This window comes from Dasypus novemcinctus, chromosome 9, assembly GCF_030445035.2.
Source record: "Dasypus novemcinctus isolate mDasNov1 chromosome 9, mDasNov1.1.hap2, whole genome shotgun sequence".
NCBI lineage: Eukaryota > Metazoa > Chordata > Mammalia > Cingulata > Dasypodidae > Dasypus > Dasypus novemcinctus.
Genome location: NC_080681.1, coordinates 87,335,410 through 87,352,554, shown reverse-complemented (window position 1 = coordinate 87,352,554; position 17,145 = coordinate 87,335,410). Strand labels below are relative to the sequence as shown.

Genomic DNA, 17,145 nt, shown 5'->3' with positions numbered 1-17,145 from the left:
TGTCTTCTGTAAGTTACATTAGTTGTATTTTTCCCATGTATTACCATATTAATACCTTATAATAGAGGAGCATTCTTGGATTTGTATTATTGACCACAATCCTCATTTACCACCTTAATCGCTATGTTGTTCAGTCCCTAGATTGTCCTCTAGCTTTCTTTCAATTGACATTAACCTCTCTAGATTATTCCCTCAACCATAATCACATTTATAAGTAAGTAGTGTTATACTCACTATAATATGTTACCATTAATTCTATCCATTTCCATATATTTACAGTCAACTCTATTAAACATTCTCCTCCCTTCCTTCCTTTATTCCTTCGTTCCTTCCTCCCTCCCTGCCTCCCTCTTTAGATTACATACATGTTACATAAAAAATGTAGGGGAGTTCTCTACCTGCATTTAGCATCAGCTTCCCCCTCTCAACCCACATTCTGTCTCCTAGTAACCTATACTCTATAGTTTAACTCCATGAGTTTACTTTTTTTAAATTGTGCATACATTAAATCTTACCATGTTAACCTCTCCCAAGTGTACCATTCAGTGGAATTTATCACATTCATAATGTTCCAATACCCTCACTACCATCCATTACCAGAACTTTCCTTTCACCCCAAATGGAAACTGTACACTCATTTTGCATTAACTCCCAATTGACCCTGACCCCACTCTGGTAAACTGTACTTTCCATCTTTGTGAGTTTGCATATTCTTTGATATTTTCTTTGTGGTTACCATAGAGCTTAAGTTTAACACCCTAAATCTGTAACAATCTCGTTTGCTTTGATGCCAATTTAACTTCAATAATATACACAATCTATGTTCCTATACTCTTTCTTTGCCCCTACCTTTATGTAGTTCTTGTCACAAATTACCATAATTATACATTATAAGTCCCATACCATTGATTTATCAGTGCATTTTATGTATTTGCCTTTTAGATCCTGCAGGAAGTAAAAAGTGGAGTTAAAAATAAAAAATACAGCAGTGCTGGTATTTACATTTACCAATGTCATCTTTACTGGACATCTTTATTTCTTCATGTGGCTTCAGAGACTTGTCTAGTGTCCTTTCCTTTCAACCTGCAGCACTCCCTTTAGCATTTACTGTATAGCCAGTTTAATGGTGATGAAGTCCCTCAGTTTTTGTTTTTCTGGGAGAATCTTAATCCCTCCCTTATTTTTGAAAGACACTTTTGCCAGATATAGAATTCTTGATTGGCAATTTTTTGCTTTTGGCACTTTAAATATGTCTTCCCACTGCCCTCTTGCCATCATGGTTTCCAATGAGAAATTGGCATTTAATCTTACTGAGGCTCCCTTGTATGTGACTAATTGAGTCTCTCTTGTGACTTTCAGAATTCTTCTTTATCCCTGTAATTCGATAGTTTGTTTATAATGTGGTGCATTGGGTTCTTTTTGGGTATATTCTGTTTTTAGTTTGTTGAACATCTTGGAAGAGTATATTAATGTCTTTCATTAAATTTGGGAACTTTTCAGCTATTATTTCTTCGAATAGCCTCTCTGTCCCTTTCTCTCCTCCTCCTCCTGGGATTCCCACAATGCTTATATTGGTATGCTTGATGATATCCCATAGGTTCTTCTTGTCTGTTCACATTCCCCCCCACTACTGGATCTCATTTGATAATGCTGCACTGTATTACCTTGTGCATATGTTATTGCATGTAAAAAATTGATGGAATAATGTATTAGACAGCCAAGGGGTGCTGATGCAAAATACTAGAAATCTGTTGGCTTTTATAAGGGTATTTTATAAGGGTATTTATCTGGGGTCAAAGCTTACAGTTATCAGGCCATAAAGCATAAGTTACTTCCCTCACCAAAGTCTGTTGCCATGTGTTGGAGTAAGATAGCTGCCAATATCTGCAAGGATTCAGGCTTCCTGGGTTCCTCTCTTCCCAGGGTATGTTTCTCTTTGGGGTCAGCTGCTCTGCTTTCTCTACAAGGCCAGCTGTAGACCATCAGGTGTACAGCGTGTCTCTCTTCCTGGGGCCTCTACTGTGTATAATGGGACCTTCTCTCCTTGGCTCAGCTGCTCTGCTCTCTCTTGTGTGTTTTACTTCCTGGGCTACAGCTCAAAGCTCCCACCTCTTTTCTCCGTGGTGTGATTTCTCTGTGAGTCCCTGCCCACCAAGGGGGTGGGTACTCAACATCCTACTGATGTGGAGTAATCAAAGCCTTGATCATTATTTAATCAAGAAAAAAATAAAACCTCTGAATCCAATCCAATCCAGTATGCCCAAAGGAGCAAACCAATTTACAAACATAATCCAGTATCTATTTTTGGAATTCATAAACAGTATCAAACTGCAACAGATAGTTTCCTAGAAGTGAAAGACCTGGGTTGATTATGTTTGTCATTCTGATAAATTACCAAATTGCCTTCTATGGAAATTTCCCATGGTGTGTGTGTGCCTGCTTATCCACACCCCTGTGTGGTCTTTCCCAGAATGAAAGGAAAAAGGTGAAAAACTTCCTTAGTGTAGTTAGTTGCAATTTATATTTCTCTTATTAGGAATGAGGTTCTCATATAAGAATCATTTTTATTTCTTTTCTGTGAGTAATCTAGTCTGTTTCTGTCCTTTTTAAAAAAAGTTTTTTTATTCCAGTAACTTATATGCGACCTAAAATTTCCCTTTTAACCACATTCAAGTGCTGTTACGTCCACAATGTTGTGCTACCATTACCACCATTATTCTTTTCATTACTTTTCATTCTTCTTTCTGCTCCTCAGATTGATGATTTTAATAATCTTATCTTCAAGTTCACTAATTCTTTCTTTGCCAGCTCTGATCATAAATAAAGTTAAATACTGGAATTTTAAAATAGAACATCCTTTAATTGCCCCAAGAAATTATTAAGAGCAGCCAGGATAGGAGAGTGAGGTGTTCGATACAGATTGGAGCTTGGATATTGCTTACCCTGGGGAGGAGGTTGTGGGTAGTGACTGGAATGGAGCACAAGGGGGCTTTTTGGGGTTTTGTTGATGTCTTTTTAAAAAAGGAAATCTTGTTTCTGGTTACATGGATATCTTCAGTTTTTGGAAATTCACTTAGATATGTTCATTTTTCTAAACTGAATAATGTACTTAAGTAAAAAGTTTAAAAAGACATCCTAATTAAAACTTAAATTTCATATCCAATTAATTTATATTTTCTTCCCTTTGCCAAGTTTTGGAGAGACTTGGAATAAGAAGGAACACGATCTGCTTTCTCATTGTTCCTCTCTTCTGTTTTCTGGCTTCTTTTCATTGGTGTGTCATGGTAGGAATAGGGAGATTGAAAAGGATAGGGGGAAGCGGCTGTGGCTCAATCCGTTGGGCTCCCGTTTACCATATGAGAGACCCTGGGTTTGCATTCCGGGGCCTCCTTTTAAAGGCAGGCTCACTCTCAAGTGCGGCGGAGTGCTGCCGGCCCACAAGTGCCGCAGATAGCCAACTCAGCAAGGTGATGCAACAAAAAGGGAGACAAGTTAAAACACAGAAGAGTGCGCAGTGAATGGACACATAGAACAGACAACAAGCAAGCCACAAGGTGGGGGGGGTAATAAGTGAAAAAAAAATACAGATACACAGAAGAATGCACAGCAAATGGACACAGAGCAGACATAGCAAGCTAGCAGCAAAAGAGGGGGGAGGGGGATTAAAAGCAAAAAGAAAGGAAAAAAAAAAAAAAAGGATAAGTCTTTTTCTTAATTGTTGCTGATTGAGTCTTCTCTTGGTGATTGTTCCTGGCTAAGACTGATGGTCCATCCATGTAGTGTGACAGGCATACACATGTTAGCTCTCTTATTTAGCCCATTTGTAAGTTTTTTTTTTTGAGGATGGAGCAGCTCTCTCTCTACATCATCTTCATATAAGATATCTACTCCACTTTTATCTTTTCTAGTACCTCTTCAGTTTTGTCCACTCAGAGCTTCTTGTTGGGGGGATTGCCTTTCCCAGTGGCCATCACTCTTTTGTTGGTTATCAGCAGTAGTGCCCAAATGTGGGTTCCTTCTGTGGTGTGTTAGTTTTCCAGGTCACTATGACAAATAATACACAGTGGGTTGGCTTAAACAACAAGCATTTATTCGCTCACTGTTTTGCAGGCTAGAAGGCTTGCTTCTCCTGGGGTCAGTCGTGTTTTGGTGCTGGCTTGTGGCAATCTTTGGGGATTCCTTGCCTTTCTGTCTCTTGGTAATATCCTTTCCTTTCTCTTCTGGGTTCCTCCTGACTTCTTGCTTCTAGCTGTTTCCTTGGCTATCCCTGTCTAAGGCCTCCAGTGATCCAAATTAAGACCCACCCTGAGCAGTGTAGTTCAGTAACTTCCCATGTATGAGGTCCCTGGTTCAATTCCTGGTACCTCCTTAAAAATAAAAAGACCTATCCTCCTCAGTTGGGTCATAAAAAGAAAACATCTTCAAGAAGTCCTTTTTATATTGAGTTTGCACTCACAGGAATGAGGATTAAGATTAAGAACATGTCTAAATTTGGATACATAATTCAGTTTCCAGGTATGGTTTCTCCTTGATTTGTAGTTATTATTTCATCCTTGCCGCATTTAAGGCTGGAATGTAGGCTGCTCCCCAGTGGCCTTCTCTTTTTGCATTAACTACCATTTCTGATTCCCTTTTCCCTACTCATTCCTGCTGCAGTTTCTTGGGCATATCAGTTGCTTTGATGATTTAGTGCCTCAATATTATCTTCCTTTTCCTTTTATTCATTTACCAGCAATTTTTTTTAGAAAAATCTTTTTTTCCTTCTCATTTCAGTTATTTATTTGTAAATCATTTATTGGATAGCTACCACCAAACAATCATAGTATTCTCCCATGTTTGGGAACCCACCTATCACAGTTAAATGGCCTTGCTGTTTTTGTTCTTTAAAAAAAAATCTTTCTCAGAGAGAGTTGGATAATTACTCTCCCCACTCCCCGTGACTTTCAGGATTGCCTGTTACTTGAGGAGTCTTGTTTTTCAAACGGCAGGTATTATATGTGTCAGCTATTTCTCCTTATGCTTCTTATTTTGTCTCTGTGCTATCTAGATCAGTTTGATGTGCTGCTTATCAGTTTTTGTTGTAGCTTCTTGCATAAAATCTGAAAGTGATGCCTTACTGGCCTTATTTTGTTCAAAAGACTTTCCCACTTAATGCTGCTAATAAGGTGGATTTTGGCCAGGTAGCTGAAAAATGTCTAAATCTTGGTGTATGATTGGACACTGCTTACTGCTGCTGATCAGGTGGATGTTGGCCATGTGGTTGAAAAATGTCTTAAATCTTGATAGTATGATTCGACACTGCTTACTGAGTTAGGAGGAAGAAGCATTGAAAGTGAGTGGGATGGACTTCACTAAAATAAAGGCAGTATCAGTGTTTCATATTGTCTCTTTTTCTCCATCATTTTTATACTTTTTCTTTGAAAATATATATTAGCTCCTATTATCAGCGTATAAAGAAAAGGTCATTTTGATTTCAGCATTAAAATAGAGTTATTTCTAACTTTGTGTGATACGTAAAGAAAGGTCTATATATATATATATATATTTTAAACTAAAGTGTGCTTTTCTTTACTGGGTATAGGGGAAATATGTGAATACAAAGAGAAAAGTATATAAGTAGTTATGTAGTTAACAGTGTACTTATAAATAATATATTCTATTGGAATGTCCTATCATCTGAGCCTCCTCCCCTATATGTCCTTTGGCAATTTATATCAATTTCCCATGTCCTTCATAGCACACTCAGACAGCTTTTACTAAGAAACATGTTTCTGGATTTAGCTATTGAGCAGAAAATAGAAAATGTTGTTTCTTTTAAACTGTAATAATGTTGTAGAGAGAAGCTTAATGTAAAGTTCTTACACTAGAGACATGTTAAAGACTTGTGTCCTTTTCTCTTTCAAGGATTTGGTAACTGGACTTAGTCCCCTACTCTTCAGGAAGCTCAGTAATCCTGACATATTTTCATCCACTGGAAAAGCTAAACTCCAACGACAGCTTAGTCAGGATGACTGTAAGTTACGAAGAGGAAGTCTGGCCAGTTCTCTGTCAGGTAAATATCTAATTTTGTTTATAAAAATGTGGGAGGGAGGATAGAGGATGTGGCTCAAGTGATAGGGCCTCCGCCTACTGTATGGTAGGATCCGGGTTCAGTCCTTGGGGCCTCCTGGTGAAAAAGAAGAAAAGAAAGCGTGCCTGCGCAGTTGCCAAGTGCCCATGTGGTGAGCCAAGTACCCATGTGAGTGACAGCGTGGCAAGCCAAGTGCCCTCGTGGTAAGCCAGTGCCTGCATGGTGAGTCAGTACCTGCGTAAGTGAGTCACGCAGCAAGATGATGACATGTAAAAGAGAGATGAAGTGGAGAGTCAAGGTGAAGTACAGCGGAGACCAGGAACTGAGGTGGCGCAATTGACAGGGAACCTCTCCACGTCAGAAGTCCTCAGGATGGTGAATCCTAAAGAAGCAAGATGAAAAGAGAAGGCAAAAAAAGAGAGAAATAGATACAGAAGATAACACATCGAATGGACACAGACAGCAAAAACAGCAGGCTGAGGGAGGGGGAGAAGAAAAACAAACAAAAATGTGGAAGGGCAACAGTTGTGGCTCAAGCAGTTGAGCTCCTGTTTACCATATGGAGGACCTGATTTTGATCCTTGGGACCTCCTGGAAAAAAAGAGAAAAGAAAAAAGGTGTCCCAGACCTACATGGCATGGAGAGGTGCAGGCCTCTGGTGAAGTGATGCACACACACACAAAAAAGATGCTATCAGATTGGAAAAAAATGTGGGACTGTGTTGACAGAATTTAAGGGTATACCAATTGACTTGGCATGAGATGATAGTCTTTTGTAGAACACTTGGGTATAGGCTATCTTCTTACTTCCTCATGGACTCTGACTGCTGACCTCTTGAATCTGCTAGTTATTTCTTTGTTGTCAACTGTCACTGGTCATTTATTCTCTTTCAGTCTGATTTTTGCTCTCTGCCCATTGCTGTAGATTTCACATCCTTGAGTTTTTTTACTTTCTTGTTTTCCTGCATTGCTAAAGCCCATAGTTGCATCTCTACGTCCAAAGGAAAAGCACTTAAAAAGTCCAAGAGGACAATTATACAAGGAAGTCATGGTCCAAATAGGAAGCAATTGATATGTTGAATACATTTTTTTCTTTAAACTATTTTGAAATAATTTTAAACCTACAGGACAGTTGCAAAAATAATACAAACCCAATCCAGATAACTCTAATATATTCCCAACCACAGACTACCCAGATCAACCAATTTTAACATTTTGCCAAAATGTGGCATAATTTTAAACACTCAATAGAGTATGAAAAAAGAGAATTAATTTGATCTCAGTGCTAAAAATATTACATTAGTGGAAAAGAAAATGCAGTCCTGTCATACTATTTGGCCTAGCATTAAGCAACAAATAGTTTTTTAAATTTCTTTTTCTTTTTATCCCTATTCAGAGCTATTTCTGTAACTATCTCCTTACTCTTTAATTGAAATTTTAGTTTTGTCACATGTACATGTTTAATCACATAGAGCTTTTTCTTATTCTTTTTTTTCCCCTAGCATTCTGGTCTTATTTTAAGGATGTGGTAGCTTCTAATTCTCCACAAGTAAATAGAGTTGATTTTTTTGTAAATTTCAAATTTTTAATTTTGAAATACTTTAAAAGATTACAGGATAGTTACAAAAATAGTACAGATCCCATACAGAGAACTCTGGCATACTCCATCCCCCAACTACTAATATCCACCAATTTTAACATTTTGCTACATTTGCCATATTATTCTGTCTATCAACCTATCATTCCATCTAACTATTTATCTTTCTGACTATTTTCTGAGCACTTGAGTGTGGGTTATATACATCATGCTCCTTGAATACTTAATACAACCTTGTACATTTTCTAAGAACAAAGATATTTACTTATGTAATCAGTTATCAAGTTCAAGAAATTTGACATTAAAATAAAGCTTAAATTCTATATTCTAATTCTTCTTTTAAAAGCTGTTTCTCCTCCATTCTTTTTTTTCAAAGATTTATTTTTCATTTGTTTCTCTTCCCCCCCCCCTCCCAGTTGTCTGCTGTCTGTGTCCATTCACTATGTTTTCTTCTATGTTCGCTTGTATTCTTCTCAGAGGCAACGGGAATCTGTGTCTCGTTTTTTTTGCATCATCTTGCTGCGTCAGCTCTCTGTGTGTGCATCCCCATTCCTGGGCAGGCTGCACTTTTTTTTTCTTGCGTCGGGCGGCTTTCCTTGCAGGGCGCACTCCTTGTGCGTGGGGCTCTCCTGTGCGGGGGACACCCCTGTATGGCATGGCATTCCTTGCACATCAGTACTGTGCATGGGCCAGCTTCACCACACGGGTCAGGAGGCCCTGGGTTTGAACCTTGGACCTCCCATGTGGTAGGCGGATGCTCTATCCATTGAGCCAAATCTACTTCCCTCTCCTCCATTCTTAGGTCCCACCCAGTATCATATATTGTGTTTAGTTGTCATTATCACATTAGTTTATCTTTCTTTTTTCTTTAATTGTGGAAACATATATAAAAGATAAATCTTCTGAACCCTTCTAAGTATACCACTTAGTGGGATTGATCATATTACAACGTTGCTGTACCCTCAACTCCATGATTTGCCAGATTTTCCCTTTACCCAAAACAGAAACTCCACAACCATTTTGTACTAACTCCCTATTCTTCCTGCCCCCCATTCCTGGTAACCTGTGTCCTAATGTCTGAGTCTGTGAATTTGCATATTCTCTGATTTTCTTTGTGGTTCCCGTGGGGCTTAAGTTTAACACCCTGTCAGGGGAGCTGCTGTCGCTCAGTAGTTGAGTGCTGGCTTCCCGCATATATGAGGTCCCTGGTTCAATCCCTGGCCTCAGTACCTTAAAAAACAATTACTTTAAGTTTAACACCGTCAATCTGTAACAATCTCGCTTGCTTTGATGCCAGCTTTATAACTTCAATACACTAACTATGTTCCTGTACCTCCTCATCCCCTTAACTTTATGTCGTTCTTGTCACAAATCACATGTTGTACATTATGAGTCCCAAATCATTGATTTATCAGTACGTTTTATTCATTTATTTTTTAGATCCTGTAGGATGTAAAAATGGAGTTATGAACCAAAAATAAAATAGTATATCATTTATATTTACCCTGATGAAACTCTTACCACAGATCCTTATTTCTTCATGTGACTTCAGTCTGTTCTCTTTTGTCTTTTCCCTTCAACCTGCAGAACTCTCTTTAGCATCTCTTGTGAGGCTGTTATAGTAGTAACAAAGTGCCTCAGCTTTTGCTATCTAGGAATGTCTTAGTCCCTCCCTCATTTTTTTTTTTTTTCAGATTTATTTATTTATTCCCCCCTTGTGGCTGTTTTTTACATATATATATATTACTTTATTGAAATATAACACTCAAACATAAACATACACAAACAATAAATGTATAATAGTTGTGAACTTACAAAACAAACATATATAACATCAAACAAACATATATAACATCTCACCCTACACCAATAACTTGCATTGTTTTTAAACCTTTTTAACTAATGATTAAAGAGCATTGTCAAAATATTACTACTAAACAAAGTATTTTTACCCTAACCAATCCAATTATTATTATCTTTATATCATTTATATATGAACATACATAAACAATTAAGTGTATAGTAAAAGTTGTGAACTTACTAAACAAACATGCATAACATCACATAGTGGTCCTATACATCAGCCCTCCACCAACACCTTGCATTGTCATGAGATGTTTGTTACAAACTATGAAAGAATATTGTCAAAATCTTACTACTAATCATAGTTCTTATATTACATTTGGTGTGTCTTTCCCCCAACCCACCCTATTATTATTATTTAAAAAAATTTTTTATTTATTTCTCTCTCCTTCCCTACCCCCGCCAGCTGTCTGCTGTCTGCTCCATTTGCTGTGCATTCCTCTGTGACCGCTTCTGTCCTCATCAGCAGCACTGGGAATCAGCGTTTCTTTTTTTTGCATCCTATTGCTGTGTCAGCTGTCCGTGTGTGCGGCGCCATTCTTGGGCAGGCTGTACTATCCTTCACGCTGGGCGGCTCTCCTTATGGGCCGCACTCCTTGTGCATGGGGCTCCCCTATGCAGGGGGCACCCCTGTGTGGCACAGCCCTCCTTTTGCGCATCAGCATTGCGCATGGGCCAGCTCCACATGGGTCAAGGAGGCCTGGGGTTTGAACCACGAACCTCCCATGTGGTAGGTGGTTGCCCTGTCCATTGGGCCAAGTCCACTTCCTGTATTATTTTTTAAATATATATTTATTTTTATGACAGAAGTTATAAACTTATAAAACAGTCATGCACATGTCCAGAATTCCCAAACAATACCCCTCCATCAACACACCACAATGTGGTGTGACATTTGCTACAGATAAAAGAATATCATCTGATTATTGCCATGTCCATAGTGTACATTTGGCTCACATTTTCCATACTGCCTCAGTATTAACACAGTACCTCTTTTGCATAGATGCAAGAATATTATATTATTACTGCCAATCACAGTCTATAGGTCACTCCAGCTGTATTTTTCCCATGCTTCTCCACATTTCCAACACCCTGCAGTAGTGATACACATTTGCTCTAGCTAACAAAGGACACTCTTGCATCTGTACCATCAACCACAATTCTCATCCACCTTTTGTTTTACTGTGCTATCCAGTTCCTAGATTATTCTCAAGCATTCTTTCAATTGGCATTTACATAACTAGCCTACCATTTTCAGTCACATCCCCATTTATAAACTGTTACTCACTATGTGTTACTATCCACTCTATACATGTCAACAATTTTACAATAAAACTAATTAAAGCTTCTACATACTTTAAACGTCAGTAGTCCACTCAGTCCTTTTCTTATCTTCTTTAATAATCCACCTCCTACCTCCAGGTATTGAAGATATTTTCCAATAATTGCTTCTAGAAGTTTTATGGTTCTTTTATTTTTAGTTTTTTGATACATCTTGAGTAAATTTTTGGATAAGGTGTGAGATAGGTGTCCTCTTTCCTTCTTTCAGCTATGGATGTCCAATTCTTTCAGCACCATTTGTTGAATGGATTGTTCTGACTGAACTGTGTGACTTTGACAGGCTAGTCAAAAATCACTTGACCATATCTGTGAGGGTCTGTTTCTGGACCGTAAATTTGGTTCCATTGGTTTATTATGTCTGTGGTTAGACCAGTACGATGCTGTTTTTACCACTATAGGTAGGTATTATGATTTAAAGTCTGGAGATAATGGTTCACTTTTCCTTTTTATGATGTTTCTGGCTATTCAGGACTCCTTACCCTTCCAAATAATATGAATGATTGTGTTTTTGTTTTTTTTTAAATGCTGGTGGAATTTTTATCAGGATTGCATTAAATTTGTATATCAATTTGAGTAGAATTGACATCTTAATGATATTTAGTCTTCCAATCCATGAGCATGGAATGTTCTTCCAGTTATTTAGGACTTTTTTGATTTGTTTGACATTGAGTTGCCATTTTCTGAATACAAGTGCTTTACGTCATTGGTTAAATTTATTCCTGACTATTTGAGTTTTATCTGTCATATTTTATTTTCTCCACTCTTTTGACACTTTTAGTTACTTTTATTGATATAATCTTAATTTCTAGACTCTCTTCCAGGCCTGTCTCTCCTGCCTTTTCTTTTCAGGCTCTGGCATACCCTTTACTATTTCCTGAAAATCTGGTCTCTTGCTTAGAAATTCTCTCAGTTTCTGTTTATCTGTGAATATTCTAATTTCTCCCTCATTTTTGAAAGAGAATCTTGCTGGATATAAGATTCTCGGCTGGAAGTTTTTCTCTTGTAGTATCTTAAATATATCAGACCACTGTCTTCTTGCCTCCATGGTTTCTGGTGAGAAATCAGCACTTAATCTTATTGGATATCCCTTATATGTTATGCATTGCTTTTCTCTTGCTGCTCTCAGAATTTTCTCTGTCTTTGGCCTTTGACATTCTGATGAGTATGTGTCTTGGAGTTGGTCTCTTCGGATTTTTTCGGGTGGGAGTATGTTGTGTTGCTTGGATAGGGATATCTATGTCTTTAAATAGGGTTGGGAAATTTTCTACCACTATTTCTTTAAATATTCCTTCTGCTCCTTTTCCCTTCTCTTCTTCTGGGACACTCATGACATATATGTTTTCATGCCTTTTGCTGTTATTTAGTTCCCTGAGACCTTGTTTAATTTTTTCCATTCTTTTCTTCATCTCTTCTTTTGTATGTTCACTTTCAGAGTCCATTTCTTCAAGCTCACCAATCCTTTCTTCTGCCTTCTCAAATCTGCTATTATTTGATTCCAATGTTTTTAAAATTTCATTGATTGTACCTTTCATTCCCATAAGATCTGCTGTTTTTCTATGTATGCTTTCAAATTCTTTGTGATCTTCCAGTATCTTCTAAATATTTTTAATCTCTTTAGCCATCTCATTGAATTTATTAAGGACATCTATGATTAGTTATCTCAATTAGTTATCTAATTGAATTTATTAAGAACATCTATGATTAGTTATCTCAACTCCTTTATGTCATCTGGAGACTTATCTTGTTCCTTTAACAGGGCCATATCTTCCTGTTTCTTGGTGTGGATTGTAATTTTTTGTTGGTGTCTTGGCATCTGGCTTACTAGCGTATTTATTCTGGGTGCAGTTTTTCTCTTTAGTTTAGGGCTTCCTATCATTTCTCCCTTGCTGGTTGCACAATAGGAGCCAAGCATGTAGTTGGTGCTGTAAGGTGTGGAGGCTAAAGCTGCCCTCATTGCACCAGGGACCAATGAAGCGTCTTCCAACTTTCTCCTTTGCCAGGGGTAGGGACAGAGTCATAGCTATGTGGAATAATCCATGTGCAGACCTAGACAGTAGTTGCCCAGAGAGACTGATGAAGCTTCACATCCCTTTCTCCCCTATCTGGTGCAGGGATGGAGCTGTAGGTGTGGGCAGCAATCTGTGCAGTGCGGGTCCTAAGATGACCGCAGTTGCCCTTGTAGACTTCTGATTTTCAGTCTATGCCAGCCAAACTTCCCTGCAGTTGCCTGTATAGGCTGGTGCAGGGCTCCTTAGCCTCCTCCCTGCCAGAAGCAGAGCTGAAGCCTAGGCAGGCTGCAGGCTGATCGTGAAAGAAACTGTCAACCTGGCTTCCCCTCAGGTTGAGGGGAGAGTCAGAATGGCAGCTGCTGGCCTCTCTCTGACTTGAGCTGGTTCTCTCCCCAGATGTTCCCAGGGTTCTCTCTTGGCCAGCCAAGTCTCTCAATCAGTAGCTGAAATCTGCAGCCAGCTGTCTCCTCCTCCCCCGTTTCTCGGACATGGAGCTTCCGATTTCCGTCACAGAGCAGCTCCTGGGGCGGCTAATGCCATCAGAGTAGGATGATCACTGGCCTCCGAAGCTTGGTCGGTAATTTCCTGGAGAGGCTGGTGCAGGTCCCTGCAGCTTCCTCCCTGTTGGAGGTGGCACTGGGGCCTCGACTACACCTGCAGTATGATCTCGATAGGAAGAAGCTGATCCCCACCAGCACTGGGATTTTCGTTCCGCCTGGCTTCCCCTTGTGCCAGGCGCAGAGTTAAGATGGCAGCTCCCAGCCTCATTCTGGCCTGGACAGGCTCAAACCTTAGCTGTTCTCAGGATCATACTGTAGCCCACTGAATTTCCTCATCATAGCTGAAGTTGGTGCCCAACCGTCTCTTCTTCCCCCCATTTTGGAGAAGTGAAGCTTTTAATTCCAGCCGTGGAACAGCTCCCGAGACGGCTTGTGCCTCCAGTGGAGGATGGGCACTGGCTTCCATGGTGTGGAGTACTCTCCTTATGAGTCTTTTCTGCAGACGGGCAGTCTCCTCCTTCTACTCCCCCAAGGACGTTGCAGGATGCTCTTCTGGTCTCTTGCAGCCCCCAAACAGATGCTTCAGGTAGGTCTAGAGAGCTCTGGGTGTTTTCTAACTGCCCTGTAGCAGGAGCTGACTCTAGGAGCTCCTTACTTTGCCGCCATCTTGCTGGTTCTCCCCATGGCTTGTTTTTTCCTGTCTGTTCTCTGTGTTCATTCGTTGCATGTTTTTTCTATGTCTGCTTGTCTCCCCTTTGTTGCATCATCTTGGTGCCTTAGCTTTCCGTGGCTCACAGGCCATCAGCTGTCTGTGGCGCACGGGCCAGCTTTGCCTTTACAAGGAGGCCCTGGGACATTAACCCAGGGCCTCCCATATGGTAGTCGGGAGTCCAACTGATTGAGCCACAGCCACTTCCCTCTCCCTCATTTTTGAAAGACAGTTTTGCGACATATTGAATACTTGGTAGTTTTTTGCTTTCAGCACTTTAAATATGTCCTTCTACTGCAGTCGTGCCCTCCATGGTCTCCGATGGAAAATTGGCACATAAATTTTCAAGGCTCCCTTGTGCATGACATGTTGCTTCTCTCTTGCAGCTTTCTGAATTCTCTCTTTATCTTTTGCATTCAACAATTTGATTCTAATCTGCTGCAGCATGGGTCTGTTTGGGTTTATCCTGTTTAGAGTTCGTTGAGCATCTTAAATGTGTATATTCATGTCTTTCTTCTAATTTGGGAAATTTCCAGCCATTATTTCTTTGAATATGCTCTCTGCCCCTTTTCTCTTTCCTCTCCTTCTGGGACTACTTCAGTGCATATTTTGATAAGCTTGATGGTATCCCATAGGTTCCTCAGGCCCTATTTACTTTTCTTCATTGTTTCTTCCTGCTGCTCCTGACTAGATGATGTCAATTGTTATATCTCCAAGTTCACTTATTCTTTCTTCTGCCAGCTCCAATCTGCTGTTGAACCCCTCTAGAGAATTTTTAATTCCTGTTACTGTAGTCTCCAGCTCTGTTTATTTCCTTTTCATAATTTTCATTTCTTTATTGATATCTCTTTGTATTTCTTTGTCATTTTCATGATTTCCTTTAGTTCTTTGAATATATTTTCCTTTAGCTCTCTGAGCATATTTAGGACCATTTTTCAAGAGTCTTTACCTGAAATGTCCCAGGTCTGATCCTTCTCACTGATGATTTCTAATGCTTTAATCTCTTCCTTTGCCAGGGCCATCACTTCCTGTTTCTTTGTAAATTTTGTAATCTTATGTTGAAACCAGGACATTTCGATCTTTTAATATGTTTCACTGGAATTTAGAGTGCGAGGCATCTGTTCCTTAAGCTTGTATCCAGCTAATTTTATGACAGAACTTTCCTTAAATGCCAGAAGCTAACAGTCTTTACCTGTGCTAGTGCTCTCCTTCAGGACTTCTCCATACATTGAGTTTAGAGAATAGCTCCAGGCCAAAGCATAGGGGCTTCCCTGATTCTTTCTGCCCATGCATATCTTGTCTAACCCTAAGAATTTCCTGTTTACATGGATGTGAATGTGTTTCTTCTTCCCATGAAACATTTTCCTCATGGTCCTAGGCATTGCACTGTTTGTCCTGTAGCTAGCGGTCTGTTGCCCCAGGTAGCCACTTGAATGCTGTCACGTGGCATTTGTAGGAGTGCTTGATGAGCTGCCTTCTATACACAGGGCAAGTTCTGGGTCAACAAGCCCCTCAGGCTACTAGCAGGGAGATTGGACCGGACATACATGCTTCCAGTATGTGCATGAGGGTTACTTTGGTCCCTTTGGAACTGGAACGCTGGATCTGCACACTGAGTCAGTGAGGGGTTGTGGGGAGGCCAGCCAGGGGTCCAGGAGATCCTACTGCGTTTAAGTAGTCTTTTTCTTCGTTTGGTACTTGTCCTGTTACTGCAGTCCTTTCACTTCTTTCTGGAGCTTTGAGAAAGAGGTTTTCGCCAGTTCTTGATGGTTGTTCAAATCTTCTGTGTGTGTGTGTGTGGGGCGGGGTGGATTCCTGAAGTGTTTTACTCTGCCATTTTGATCTGGGGATGGAGGGTGGAAGGGTGGTTAGAGTTGATTTTTTTAGTAAAAAAAAAATTTTTTTTTTTTTTAAGATTTTTTTTGTTGTTGCCTGGATCAGTTCTTTTTATTTGGGGCACCTAACAGCCAGAATGCAGTGCTTTGCATTCTGAGATGTTGAGTCCCTTTGATCGTACTGTACATTTTGGGAATGTTGTGTTTGACTCTTTTGTCTCTAGATTTTCATTTAGTCTGATTTCAGCCCATGTCTTACCATCTGCCTTCTTAGGTATATTGTGTTTCTGAGTCCTGGTCATATCTGAGCAGGACAACTGATTTCCCACATAACTGCAACCTCCTTTATGCTTAGTATAGCTTGTGTCTATCTTAGCTCAGTACCTATGGTCATGGTTCACTATCTGCTTTAGATTTTCCAAAAGTTTTGTTCACCTTTCTAATTTTCTCTTCTCTGGGGTTTAAAGCCTTTGCTAATTTATTTTACTTCCTTATTCTCATTGCAGTGGGGTTTACTGGTGTGCAAAAGATAAAAACGTATTTAGTCAGCCATATTATCTGGTAACATTTCCGTAATATTTTATGAAATAACCTCTTGAATCTTTGTAAGTACATTAGAATTTTTTTTTATTCCCCCCCTTGCAGCTTGCTTGCTGTCTGCTCTCTGTGTCCATTTACTGTGCGTTCTTCTGTGTATCTGTATTTATTTATTTATCTTTATTTTTTAATCCCCCCTCCTTGCAGATTGCTTGTTGTCTGCTCTGTGTCCATTCGCTGCACTCTCTTCTGTGTTTTTTTTTTACTTGTCTCACTTTTTTTTTTGGCATCACCTTGCTGAGTTGGCTCTCCATGGTACCTGTGGGCTGGGCAGCACTCCGCAGTGCTTGTGGGCTGGCAGCTCTCCATGGCATGTGGGCAAGCCTGCCTTCACAAGGAGGCCCTGGGATGCAAACCCAGGGCTTCCCATATGGTAGACAGGAACCCAACTGTTTGAGCCACAGCCGCTTCCCAGTACATTAGAATTTTAAAGACATTTTCTTATTTTGTTTTCTGAATGTCCCCCCCCCCCACCCACCAAACAAGGACTAGTTGTTCTATTTGTTCCCCCCGCCCCAGTTGTCAGCTCTCTGTGTCCATTTGCTGTGTGTTCTTCTTTGTCCACTTCTGTTGTTGCCAGCGGCATGGGCATCTGTTTCTTTTTTGTTGCGTCATCTTGTTGTGT

General features: G+C 39.8%; 1 protein-coding gene across 7 annotated transcripts in view; it reads left to right on the top strand.

Moving 5' to 3' along the window:
- The window catches only part of MAST2 (microtubule associated serine/threonine kinase 2), a 236,912-nt gene that overhangs the window by 29,651 nt on the left and 190,116 nt on the right, over positions 1-17,145 (top strand). For all 7 annotated transcript variants that reach the window (XM_058303653.2, XM_058303651.2, XM_058303652.2 and 4 more), the window contains exon 2: positions 5,905-6,052. In XM_058303653.2, the coding sequence (XP_058159636.1) occupies positions 5,905-6,052 (148 nt within the window). The remainder of the gene's footprint in view (positions 1-5,904; positions 6,053-17,145) is intronic.